The following is a 12,500-nucleotide window of genomic DNA, read 5'->3' as shown; positions in this document are numbered from 1 at the left end:
AAACTGTTAAATTTGGAAGATTCGTATTATCAAAAGAAGGAATGCTAGAAAAAATGGGAAACAAGAATTTGAACCCGACGTGAATCGAACACGCAACCTTCTGATCTGGAGTCAGACGCGCTACCATTGCGCCACGGATCCCTTACCAATATGTCAGTCTAGTTCTAGTGCTACGTGGCCTATAATTTAAGCCCATTCCCAATATACAATGGAAACTGTTAAATTTGGAAGAAACAAGAATTTGAACCCGATGTGAATCAAACACGCAACCTTCTGATCTGGAGTTAGACGCACTACCATTGCGCCACGAATCCCTTACCAATATGTCAGTCTAGTTCTAGTGCTACGTGGCCTATAATTTAAGCCCATTCCCAATATACAATGGAAACTGTTAAATTTGGAAGAAACAAGAATTTGAACCCGATGTGAATCAAACACGCAACCTTCTGATCTGGAGTTAGACGCACTACCATTGCGCCACAGATCCCATGATTATATAACTAACATTACTATCAATGGTTCCAAAACGAATTCAGCTTGACTNACTGTTAAATTTGGAAGATTCGTATTATAAAAGAAGGAATGCTAGAAAAAATGAGAAACAAGAATTAATTTGAACACGACGTGAATCGAACACGCAACCATTGCGCCACGGATCCCTTACCAATATGTCAATCTAGTTCTAGTACTACGTGGCCTATAATTTATGCCCATTCCCAATATACAATGAAAACTGTTAAATTTGGAAGAAACAAGAATTTGAACCCGACGTGAATCGAACACGCAGCCTTCTGATCTAGAGTCAGACGCGCTACCATTGCGCCACGGATCCCTTACCAATATGTGAGTCTAGTTCTAATGCTACGTGGCCTATAATTTAAGCCCAATCCCAAAGTAGAATGGAAACCGTTAAATTTGGAAGATTCGTATTATCAAAAGAAGGAATGCTAGAAAAAGTGGAAAACAAGAATTTGAACACGACGTGAATCGAACTCGCAACCTTCTGATCTAGAGTCAGACGCGTTAGAATTGCACCACGGATCCCTTACCAATATGTGAGTCTAGTTCTAGTGCTACGTGGCCTATAATTTAAACCCAATCCCAATATACAATGGAAGATTCGTATTATCAAAAGAAGGAATGCTAGAAAAAATGGGAAACAAGAATTTGAACCCGACGTGAATCAAACATGCAATTGGAAGATTCGTATTATCAAAAGAAGGAATGCTAGAAAAAATGGGAAACAAGAATATGAACCCGATGTGAATCGAACACGCAACCTTCTGATCTGGAGTCAGACGCGCTACCATTGCACCACGGATCCCTTACCAATATGTCAGTCTAGTTCTAGTGCTACGTTGCCTATAATTTAAGCCCAATCCCAATATAGAATGGAAACCGTTAAATTTGGAAGATTCGTATTATCAAAATGAAGGAATGCTAGAAAAAGTTGGAAACAAGAATTTGAACCCGACGTGAATCGAACACGCAACCTTCTGATCTGGAGTCATTCGCGCTACCATTACGCCACGGATCCCTTTCCAATATGTGAGTCTAGTTCTAGTGCTACGTGGCCTATAATTTAAGCCCAATCCCAATATACAATGGAAACTGTTAAATTCGGAAGATTCGTATTATTGAAAGAAGGAATGCTAGAAAAAGTGGGAAACAAGAATTTGAACCCGACGTGAATCGAACACGTAACCTTCTGATATGGAGTCAGACGCGCTACCATTGTGCTACGGATCACTTACCAACATGTTAGTCTAGTTTTAGTGCTAGATGGCCTATAATTTAAGCCCAATCCCAATGGAAATTGTTAAATTTGGAAGAATCGTATTATCAAAAGAAGGAATGAAACAAGAATTTGAACCCGACGTTAATCGAACACGCAACCTTCTGATCTGGAGTCAGACACACTACCATTGCACAACGGATCCCTTACCAATATGTCATTCTAGTTCTATTTCTACATGGATATACGATGGAAAAGGTTTGGAATCGAATACGCAACTTTCAAATCTGGAGTGAATTGCACTACCTTCACGTTGTTAGAATGAATAGACTCTCCACAATGATATATTGTCCACTTTGAGCATAAGCTCTCATGACTTTTCATTGGGCTTCCCTAAAATACCTCGTACCAATGGAGTTAGTATTACTCTCTTATAAACCCATGATCATTCCCTAAATTAGTCGATGGGGGACTTTCATCCATCCCTCGTTAGTATGTTGGCCGATAAATTAAGCCCACATTCCGCCATGGATCTCTTTAACCATTGATCATTCTAGTTTTAGCCTACGCGACCTATAAAAATTCTGTCCAAGCCGATGCAACCTTTTGAACCAAAGTTCGAAGACTACCATTCCGCCGCTGGTCCACTAGTAGTACTCCATGTTTTTTTAATTAATATTAATGGTTTAAAAAATGTAAATATTTAATTAATCGAATAAATGTTCTATAACGTTATTAAAATGTAATCTAATATTTGTCAAATCAATTTGGACGGTTCATCTTATAATCCTATGACTAAGGTATTTATTTGCGTTTTTGATGTTTGAAACCCTAGGATTCTCACTTCCCTTTTTTCTTCTTCGTTTTTCTCGTGCCTATAAATTCGCATCTTTTCGTCTGCCCCCTCTGGCGCACGTCTCTGAGCCTAATTAGTTTTCTGTCTACTCTCCTCTTCGCACCTTTTCTCATACAGAGCCATGTCGGACGAGGAGCACCACTTTGAGTCGAAGGCCGACGCGGGAGCTTCCAAGACTTTTCCGCAGCAGGCTGGAACCATCCGTAAGAATGGTTACATAGTCATCAAGGGCAGGCCTTGCAAGGTTTATTTCGTTTTCATTCTTATTCCTCAATTCGCTCCGATCCTTTGCCCCATCTATCCATGTAATTCTTGTTTAACATGTGATATCTATGCGTTATATCTTCTGCTTCAATTTTCCTATTCTTGTTGCCCTATTAATATAGCTTTTTCAAGGGTTATTCTGTATTCAATCTTGTTCTGTGATTTTCGGTTAATTGTGTTTCTTTGATTTTCTATGATTTTACTTTTAGATTTTTTTTTCCATAGATCACATGTTTGCTAGAATGAAACGAATGAATCGGTTGAAGCTACCATATTTCGATCTGTTTCTCTCTAGGGCTTTTGTCTTTCGTGGTTTCTGCATATTATTTGTTATGTTGTATTTATGTTCTTCAATTAGCAATCTTGGCCAAAGACTTATGCATTGCTGTTTTGTAGGTTGTTGAGGTTTCAACCTCAAAGACGGGAAAGCATGGACATGCTAAATGCCACTTTGTTGCCATTGACATTTTCACTTCTAAAAAGCTTGAAGATATCGTCCCCTCTTCACACAACTGTGATGTATGAAGATTCTTTTTCCTTTCCGTTTTATACTTTTCCAGCAGGTTAGGTTTGTTTGTGCAAGTTTATGATTTCTGATTCTTGTAATCGTAAAACACAGGTTCCCCATGTCAACCGTACTGACTACCAGCTCATTGATATCTCTGAGGATGGATTTGTATGATCAAATTCTCTTTCTTTAGATCTTTGTCTCAGTTTCACTTACTCATCCATCCATTTTGAGTACTGCAGCTAATTCTAATTTCAATGAAAACTTACCAGATTAGCCTGCTGACGGACAGTGGTAACACCAAGGATGACCTGAGGCTTCCATCGGATGAGAGTCTGCTGTCCCAGGTACGATTTTCTTATTGGCTGTTGACATTTTCTTGTCCTGCTGTGTTCAATTTGTCTTTAATTGCCTTGTGAAGACCACATTGCTTGTTAGGCCGAAACTATTTATTTCCTCCACTCCTTACAGTATATTATCCGGTACTTGTTTGGAGTTCTAAATGTGGATGGCTGACTATTTTTACTACCCCCTCCTTTATTATGCTTATGGGTTTGGATTTCTAGCGAAAATGTGTTAAAACGTCGATGATATAGTATGTCGATGATTAACTAACAAGAATTTCACATAATTGATAGATAGAAGAAGAACCCATGATTCCAAACCAATCACCTTTGGAGCTTTTCTATATAAAGATCAAATCTAATTATATGAGTGTCTAATATTGATATCTTGTGCTTAGTACTAACCTCTAGGAGTGTCTAATATTTGATATCTTGTGCTTAGTACTAACCTCTAGGGGGCTGATTAAGGAGTTATTTTATGAATAATTTTATGTTCATCTGCAAGTTTTCCGTTCCTTGCACGTTGGGGTCTTATTCGGAAGAACAATAGCTGCCATAGGCTATGAGTGGCATAATTTTGAAGATTGATTGTGTTGTACCTTGTGGCTCATGCAGATCAAGGATGGCTTTGCGGAGGGGAAGGATCTGATTGTGACTGTCATGTCTTCAATGGGAGAGGAGCAAATCTGCGCTCTCAAGGACATTGGCCCAAAATAGATTCTTTTGATGAATAGAAAGCAGCAAATTTTTTGGCCTCCTTGTTNGCTACCATTACGCCACGGATCCCTTTCCAATATGTGAGTCTAGTTCTAGTGCTACGTGGCCTATAATTTAAGCCCAATCCCAATATACAATGGAAACCCTTAAATTTGGAAGATCCGTATTATCAAAAGAAGGAAAGCNTCGGAAGATTCGTATTATTGAAAGAAGGAATGCTAGAAAAAGTGGGAAACAAGAATTTGAACCCGACGTGAATCGAACACGTAACCTTCTGATATGGAGTCAGACGCGCTACCATTGTGCTACGGATCACTTACCAACATGTTAGTCTAGTTTTAGTGCTAGATGGCCTATAATTTAAGCCCAATCCCAATGGAAATTGTTAAATTTGGAAGAATCGTATTATCAAAAGAAGGAATGAAACAAGAATTTGAACCCGACGTTAATCGAACACGCAACCTTCTGATCTGGAGTCAGACACACTACCATTGCACAACGGATCCCTTACCAATATGTCATTCTAGTTCTATTTCTACATGGATATACGATGGAAAAGGTTTGGAATCGAATACGCAACTTTCAAATCTGGAGTGAATTGCACTACCTTCACGTTGTTAGAATGAATAGACTCTCCACAATGATATATTGTCCACTTTGAGCATAAGCTCTCATGACTTTTCATTGGGCTTCCCTAAAATACCTCGTACCAATGGAGTTAGTATTACTCTCTTATAAACCCATGATCATTCCCTAAATTAGTCGATGGGGGACTTTCATCCATCCCTCGTTAGTATGTTGGCCGATAAATTAAGCCCACATTCCGCCATGGATCTCTTTAACCATTGATCATTCTAGTTTTAGCCTACGCGACCTATAAAAATTCTGTCCAAGCCGATGCAACCTTTTGAACCAAAGTTCGAAGACTACCATTCCGCCGCTGGTCCACTAGTAGTACTCCATGTTTTTTTAATTAATATTAATGGTTTAAAAAATGTAAATATTTAATTAATCGAATAAATGTTCTATAACGTTATTAAAATGTAATCTAATATTTGTCAAATCAATTTGGACGGTTCATCTTATAATCCTATGACTAAGGTATTTATTTGCGTTTTTGATGTTTGAAACCCTAGGATTCTCACTTCCCTTTTTTCTTCTTCGTTTTTCTCGTGCCTATAAATTCGCATCTTTTCGTCTGCCCCCTCTGGCGCACGTCTCTGAGCCTAATTAGTTTTCTGTCTACTCTCCTCTTCGCACCTTTTCTCATACAGAGCCATGTCGGACGAGGAGCACCACTTTGAGTCGAAGGCCGACGCGGGAGCTTCCAAGACTTTTCCGCAGCAGGCTGGAACCATCCGTAAGAATGGTTACATAGTCATCAAGGGCAGGCCTTGCAAGGTTTATTTCGTTTTCATTCTTATTCCTCAATTCGCTCCGATCCTTTGCCCCATCTATCCATGTAATTCTTGTTTAACATGTGATATCTATGCGTTATATCTTCTGCTTCAATTTTCCTATTCTTGTTGCCCTATTAATATAGCTTTTTCAAGGGTTATTCTGTATTCAATCTTGTTCTGTGATTTTCGGTTAATTGTGTTTCTTTGATTTTCTATGATTTTACTTTTAGATTTTTTTTTCCATAGATCACATGTTTGCTAGAATGAAACGAATGAATCGGTTGAAGCTACCATATTTCGATCTGTTTCTCTCTAGGGCTTTTGTCTTTCGTGGTTTCTGCATATTATTTGTTATGTTGTATTTATGTTCTTCAATTAGCAATCTTGGCCAAAGACTTATGCATTGCTGTTTTGTAGGTTGTTGAGGTTTCAACCTCAAAGACGGGAAAGCATGGACATGCTAAATGCCACTTTGTTGCCATTGACATTTTCACTTCTAAAAAGCTTGAAGATATCGTCCCCTCTTCACACAACTGTGATGTATGAAGATTCTTTTTCCTTTCCGTTTTATACTTTTCCAGCAGGTTAGGTTTGTTTGTGCAAGTTTATGATTTCTGATTCTTGTAATCGTAAAACACAGGTTCCCCATGTCAACCGTACTGACTACCAGCTCATTGATATCTCTGAGGATGGATTTGTATGATCAAATTCTCTTTCTTTAGATCTTTGTCTCAGTTTCACTTACTCATCCATCCATTTTGAGTACTGCAGCTAATTCTAATTTCAATGAAAACTTACCAGATTAGCCTGCTGACGGACAGTGGTAACACCAAGGATGACCTGAGGCTTCCATCGGATGAGAGTCTGCTGTCCCAGGTACGATTTTCTTATTGGCTGTTGACATTTTCTTGTCCTGCTGTGTTCAATTTGTCTTTAATTGCCTTGTGAAGACCACATTGCTTGTTAGGCCGAAACTATTTATTTCCTCCACTCCTTACAGTATATTATCCGGTACTTGTTTGGAGTTCTAAATGTGGATGGCTGACTATTTTTACTACCCCCTCCTTTATTATGCTTATGGGTTTGGATTTCTAGCGAAAATGTGTTAAAACGTCGATGATATAGTATGTCGATGATTAACTAACAAGAATTTCACATAATTGATAGATAGAAGAAGAACCCATGATTCCAAACCAATCACCTTTGGAGCTTTTCTATATAAAGATCAAATCTAATTATATGAGTGTCTAATATTGATATCTTGTGCTTAGTACTAACCTCTAGGAGTGTCTAATATTTGATATCTTGTGCTTAGTACTAACCTCTAGGGGGCTGATTAAGGAGTTATTTTATGAATAATTTTATGTTCATCTGCAAGTTTTCCGTTCCTTGCACGTTGGGGTCTTATTCGGAAGAACAATAGCTGCCATAGGCTATGAGTGGCATAATTTTGAAGATTGATTGTGTTGTACCTTGTGGCTCATGCAGATCAAGGATGGCTTTGCGGAGGGGAAGGATCTGATTGTGACTGTCATGTCTTCAATGGGAGAGGAGCAAATCTGCGCTCTCAAGGACATTGGCCCAAAATAGATTCTTTTGATGAATAGAAAGCAGCAAATTTTTTGGCCTCCTTGTTGCTGTTTGAATCAAGAGTTGTTTCTTGGCTAGTCTTCTTTATGTAAACTTCATAGCTGCTATGGTTGTTTAAGAGTTGTAGGATGATAATAGGTTCATGGTTTCTGATGAAGTATAATATTTATTTGCCATTAGGGGTTTCTACTTTGTTCTATTGTCACATTACAGATCTTCTTTGTTGGTCTTTTGAAACTTGATTTTATGTTTTCTTTTGGGGACTTCAATTAGATACACACTGTTCATATATTTGCTGTGTACGACGCCGCGCGTAGTACCGATATAAAAGAAAATGAAAGAAAGCCAGAAAATGAAAGAAAGCCAGGTCCATACAGGTAAAAAACTTTGTACGGTTTTAAAAATACTTTTTAAAATTTTAAAAGTTTGAAGTGAGTATTTTTAAAATATGGTATCAATCGTATTTTTTTTTTTTTTTTTTTTTTTTTTTTTTTTTTTTTTTTTTTNAATTAATACTATGAACAGAAAAACAATTTATTGTTTATTTTTTTAATGAACTTGAGAATGAAAGTGGTTAAATAAATAGGAAAATGACTTGGCATTTTGTTGCATTTTTTTCCATCCCCGTGGGCCCTACGACGTTAGCCTCTTCCTTCAAAATCCAAGGAACATTAATTCGACCTCACCACCGCATCCATTGATTTGTTGCCAGCTGGCCATATAAGAACCACTATGTGCCTATATCTTGAATCTATTCCGACTTTGTCCTTCTCCTCTCATGAAAATTACAATTTCACCCTCAGTCCTGCGAGTGGGTGGTGGTGGTTGATATTTTAAAAGGTAATCCACAGCTTAATCTTGGCTGTCGTGTTGCGTTGTGCCCAACTGCATCTCACCCGCTGAAAAATAATAATAATAAATAAAATAAAATAAAAGTTATAATTTAATTACTTTTGGAATAGTTGATAATTAAAATTATTGTAAATAATCTTTGATATATTCATGAAATTTTATGCAATTATAGAGATTTGATAACATAGGACTTTATGGGGAATGATTAAGAACCTATAGGCACGTAGTCCACATTGATTATCTAGACAACGTGAATCACTCATACAATCTAGTCCCTGATGAGGCTTATCTAAGGTAACCGAGCTAAGGAGGCACAATCAAAGAGTGTGCGACAAGTAATCTGTTGAGCTCGATACCAAGTACTAATCAAGTTGAGGTACACACCACCTTATTCCCTAATTTTTACTACCATTCACGATGTAGTATTGATAATAAGATAGTGGGAAGTGCATATTGGTCAACTCCTCGACTCATTGCCTAGCTTAGAGGCTAGCAAAGACCTGCCATTAGATTCTCCCTCCAATCCACTAGGCCAATCCCATTGTTCATATGCTTCCTAGAGTGTTTGTGGGTGAATTAAGAAAAAAAAAAACAAAAGAAGATATTTTTGAGGTCAAAATTGTCATATTTGTGGCCTCAATGTGGAGGCGTACTTGTGTTGTCCAATCAGAGGTATAAGCTGTGAGATTTTTAGAACATGGAAACAAAAAGGGAATTACGAAATTTCTTCTTTGGATTAATTTAATTACCCTTTTTCTTTTTCGTGCATTGCGGCGTTGACTTTGTTTTTCTCTTTCAGCTCAGTTTCAGATCCCGACACCCAAACCCAGAACCTGAAATTTTCGGTTGCCTTTCGAAATTTGCTTCTATGGGTGACGATGAAGATAAGCTGCCACCGTCGTCGGTGCCGTCGCCGTTGAAATCTAAAGCTTTTCCGTTGCGGCCCACTATTAATCTGCCGCCACGGACCTCTATGGAGTCGCTCTTAAGCGGTGGGCCGGGTTTGGGACTCGGGTTTAGCCCAGGGCCCATGACCCTTGTCTCGAGCTTCTTCTCCGATTCCGATGACTGCAAGTCTTTTTCTCAGCTCCTCGCCGGCGCTATGACGTCGCCCGTGGCTGTTCCTCCGACGGCGTCCGAGCTTAAGGACTCTGCTGGTCTGCCCGATTCTCCGGGGCTTTTCTCGCCTGATCAGGTAATTGCTTAAGATTCACTCCGCCAACTGATTATCTGACAGTTACGAGGAAAATAAGGATTATGTTTTCTTTGTTGTTTTTCTATGGCTTTTGGGGACAAATGATTCTGCATCTTCAGCATGTTCTGTCTCAAATGCTGTCGGTTTCCATGGCTTATGTTTTCTTTTCGAGCTGGTTCATAGTGGAGGAACCAAAATAGTGACTGACGATGTTCTATAGAGCCAATTCGAGCATAGCTTAGTGGATAATACTCTAATTTCTATGTCAAAGATCGATGGTTTGATCCTGACTCCGAAAAGATCTCCTTGTCCTTGATTCATTAATCTATATGGTCAGTGAAACATCACTTGTGTGACTTACTCTATGGTAGTCTAGCATGTAAGGTCGATATTGTCCATTTTAGCCCATTACAGATCGTCGTTAACCTCACAGTTTTAAAACGCGTCTGTTAGGGAAAGAAACTCACCCTTATAATGAATGTTTCATTCCCCTCATCAACTAACGTGGGATCTCACAATCTACCCACTTGGGTTCCAACGTCTTAGCTGACACACCGCTCAATGTCTAGCTCGGATACCATTTGTAACAGCTCAAGTCCACTGTTGGCTTGTTACTTATCGCCGTCAGTCTCACGATTTTAAAACACGTATGTAAGGAGAGAAACCTCACCCTTATAAGGAATATTTCATTCTCATCTCCAAGCGATGTGAGATCTCACAGCCAAGGAATAGAAATTTCATATTCCCACAATCTTTTATCTAGTGACGAATTCACTTCAGTCTAACTTAGAGGAGGGACATTCTAACGACAGATTGGAAACAACCAATTAAACGAAAGTCGATGAGCCTTGAGCACCATCCCGACCAATTTCATTCATGTTTATATACTATAGTACTGATTTGACTGATTGGATGACAATGATTCCTGGTACTGAATGACTTTATCGTATCAAGTTGCATATGACAATGTTGTTCTTTATTACTGTATGGCTGTCTTGTAGGGAACTTTTGGATTGACCCATCAGCAGGCTTTGGCTCAGGTTACCCTGCAGGCTGTAGAAGCCTATTCTCATAAGCAAATACAAGCACACTCAGTAGCAGGCTCTGCAGCCTCCTCAAAGCTTTTGACCGTATTTCCGAGCGAGAAGGCTAAAGATCAGCCAGTGCCACTTCAATTGCTGAACTCTGCAGTCGCGTCGAAGGAGTCGTCGGATATCTCTCAATCCGATCAGAGATCGGTATCTTCTTCGTGTAATGTCGATAGGCCTGCTGATGATGGGTACAATTGGAGGAAATATGGGCAGAAACAAGTGAAGGGCAGTGAATTTCCTCGAAGCTACTACAAGTGCACGTACCCGAATTGTCCTGTCAAGAAAAAAGTCGAACGATCTCTGGAAGGCCACATTACTGAAATTATTTATAAGGGTGAACACAACCACGAACGACCTCAACCGAACAAGCGTGCAAAGGATGTCGGAAATTCTAATGGATGTTCAAGTGTTCATGGAAACACTGACCTATATTCTCAAGTAAAGAGTGGATATTTGAATAAGTTGAATGAGCAGTCAGCTGTGTCTTCCGTTGTGAAGAAGGATCGAGAATCGAACCTCGTTAAACATGGACAGTTGTTGGATGCTAGTGACAGTGAGGGAGCGGGTGAGATAGAGACTGGACCGAATAAGAACGATGAAGACGAACCGGATGCCAAGAGACGGTATGGAACTTTTATGTATAAGAATATAGCTTGTGAACTTGTTAGGTAATAGCTGCCTTTTGTTTCTTGATTGATCAATGCACAATCTTCTTAATTATGCAGGAACACTGAGGCTCGGGTCGAGCCAGTGTCTTCTCATAGGACGCTCACGGAATCCCGAATCATTGTGCAGACTACAAGTGAAGTCGATTTGTTGGACGATGGCTACCGGTGGCGAAAGTATGGGCAGAAAACGGTTAAAGGCAACCCTTACCCCAGGTGAGTTTGCTTTATATCTCATTCAGCTTCAGTAGTTCATGTTATAGAAATACAGATTGCTATTGTATCAACAAACAGAGTGATCTTAGAATTTGAAACGTTAAAAACCAACATCTTTCTTGGTTGTAATTTGAAAAGCGTGAGATTTCACGTCGGTTGGAGAGGAGAACGAAACATTCTTTATAAGGGTGTGGAAACCTCTCCCTAACAGACGCGTTTTAAAAACTTTGAGGGGAAACCCGGAAAGGAAAGCCCAAAGAGGACAATATCTGCTAGCGGTGGGCTTGGGCTATTACAAATGGTATCAATGCTAGACACTGAGCAATGTACCAGCGAGGACAGTGAGTCTCAAAGGGGGGTAGATCGTGAGATCCCACATCAATTGGAGAGAGGAATGAGTGCTAGCGATAAACGTTGGGTCCCGAAGGGGGGTGGATTGTGAGATCCCACATTGGTTGGGGAGGATAACGAAACATTTTTTATTAAGGTGTGGAAACCTCTCCCTATCAAACGCGTTTTAAAAACTTTTAGGGGAAGCCCGAAAGGAAAAACCCCATAAAGGACAATATCTCCTAACGGTGAGCTTGAGCTGTTACAAATGGTATTAGAGGCAGACACTGGACGCTGGGTTCTGAAGGGGGGTGGATTGTGAGATCCCACATCGGTTGGGGAGAATAACGAAACATTCTTCATAAGGGGGTGGAAACCTCTCCCTAGCAGACGCGTTTTAAAAACTTTTAGGGAAAGCCTGAAAGGAAAAACACAAGAAGGACAATATCTCCTAACAATGAGCTTGAGCTGTTACAAATGATATCAGAGGCAGGCACCGGACGTTGGGTCCTGAAGGGGGGTGGATTGTGAGATCCCACATCGGTTGGGGAGGATAACGAAACATTCTTCGTAAGGGGGTGAAACCTCTCCCTAGCAGACGCGTTTTAAAAACTTTTAGGGTGAGCCTGAAAGGAAAAACCCAAAAAGGACAATATCTCCTAACAGTGAGCTTGAGCGGTTACAAATGGTATCAAAGGCAGACACTGGACGCTGGGTCCTAAGGAGGAGGGGGGGGG

At 39.7% G+C, this 12,500-nt stretch overlaps 3 protein-coding genes and 5 non-coding genes across 8 annotated transcripts in view; 3 read left to right on the top strand and 5 right to left on the bottom strand.

Moving 5' to 3' along the window:
* Positions 1-69: 69 nt before the first annotated feature.
* On the bottom strand, positions 70-141 carry TRNAW-CCA. The gene has a single exon. It is a non-coding gene; the product is annotated as a tRNA-Trp (tRNA).
* A 1,111-nt stretch (positions 142-1,252) lies between these two features.
* On the bottom strand, positions 1,253-1,324 carry TRNAW-CCA. The gene has a single exon. It is a non-coding gene; the product is annotated as a tRNA-Trp (tRNA).
* A 141-nt stretch (positions 1,325-1,465) lies between these two features.
* TRNAW-CCA lies at positions 1,466-1,537 on the bottom strand. The gene has a single exon. It is a non-coding gene; the product is annotated as a tRNA-Trp (tRNA).
* A 140-nt stretch (positions 1,538-1,677) lies between these two features.
* TRNAW-CCA lies at positions 1,678-1,749 on the bottom strand. Its single transcript has one exon. It is a non-coding gene; the product is annotated as a tRNA-Trp (tRNA).
* Positions 1,750-2,569: 820 nt separating this feature from the next.
* On the top strand, positions 2,570-4,464 carry LOC111801934 (eukaryotic translation initiation factor 5A-4-like). The gene is made up of 5 exons (XM_023686174.1): positions 2,570-2,835; positions 3,252-3,374; positions 3,475-3,531; positions 3,636-3,710; positions 4,323-4,464. Exons 1-5 carry the CDS (start codon positions 2,713-2,715, stop codon positions 4,422-4,424), a joined length of 480 nt encoding a protein of 159 aa, XP_023541942.1. The 5' UTR covers positions 2,570-2,712; the 3' UTR covers positions 4,425-4,464.
* Positions 4,465-4,667: 203 nt separating this feature from the next.
* On the bottom strand, positions 4,668-4,739 carry TRNAW-CCA. Its single transcript has one exon. It is a non-coding gene; the product is annotated as a tRNA-Trp (tRNA).
* An 820-nt stretch (positions 4,740-5,559) lies between these two features.
* Positions 5,560-7,700, top strand: LOC111801932 (eukaryotic translation initiation factor 5A-4-like). The gene is made up of 5 exons (XM_023686173.1): positions 5,560-5,825; positions 6,242-6,364; positions 6,465-6,521; positions 6,626-6,700; positions 7,313-7,700. Exons 1-5 carry the CDS (start codon positions 5,703-5,705, stop codon positions 7,412-7,414), a joined length of 480 nt encoding a protein of 159 aa, XP_023541941.1. The 5' UTR covers positions 5,560-5,702; the 3' UTR covers positions 7,415-7,700.
* Positions 7,701-8,973: 1,273 nt separating this feature from the next.
* Positions 8,974-12,500, top strand: part of LOC111801905 (probable WRKY transcription factor 4) — a 4,491-nt gene continuing 964 nt past the window's right edge. The window contains exons 1-3 of the mRNA XM_023686131.1: positions 8,974-9,461; positions 10,463-11,175; positions 11,278-11,433. Of these exons, the coding sequence (XP_023541899.1) occupies positions 9,135-9,461; positions 10,463-11,175; positions 11,278-11,433 (1,196 nt within the window). The 5' untranslated portion in view covers positions 8,974-9,134. The remainder of the gene's footprint in view (positions 9,462-10,462; positions 11,176-11,277; positions 11,434-12,500) is intronic.

The sequence above is a fragment of the Cucurbita pepo genome, chromosome LG09 (genome assembly GCF_002806865.2).
Source record: "Cucurbita pepo subsp. pepo cultivar mu-cu-16 chromosome LG09, ASM280686v2, whole genome shotgun sequence".
In the NCBI taxonomy this organism is placed as follows: Eukaryota; Viridiplantae; Streptophyta; class Magnoliopsida; order Cucurbitales; family Cucurbitaceae; genus Cucurbita; species Cucurbita pepo.
The sequence above is the reverse complement of the archived record's forward strand: the minus strand, read 5'-3'. Positions and strand labels throughout refer to the sequence as shown.

Excerpts from the sequence above, each read along its gene's own strand:
- LOC111801934 (XM_023686174.1), top strand. The coding sequence starts at position 2,713 with ATGTCGGACGAGGAGCACCACTTTGAGTCGAAGGCCGACGCGGGAGCT. Across the intron at positions 2,836-3,251 it reads TCAAGGGCAGGCCTTGCAAG|GTTGTTGAGGTTTCAACCTC; the intron begins GTTTATTTCGTT and ends GCTGTTTTGTAG. Across the intron at positions 3,375-3,474 it reads CCTCTTCACACAACTGTGAT|GTTCCCCATGTCAACCGTAC; the intron begins GTATGAAGATTC and ends CGTAAAACACAG.
- LOC111801932 (XM_023686173.1), top strand. The coding sequence starts at position 5,703 with ATGTCGGACGAGGAGCACCACTTTGAGTCGAAGGCCGACGCGGGAGCT. Across the intron at positions 6,522-6,625 it reads ATATCTCTGAGGATGGATTT|ATTAGCCTGCTGACGGACAG; the intron begins GTATGATCAAAT and ends AAAACTTACCAG. Across the intron at positions 6,701-7,312 it reads ATGAGAGTCTGCTGTCCCAG|ATCAAGGATGGCTTTGCGGA; the intron begins GTACGATTTTCT and ends TGGCTCATGCAG.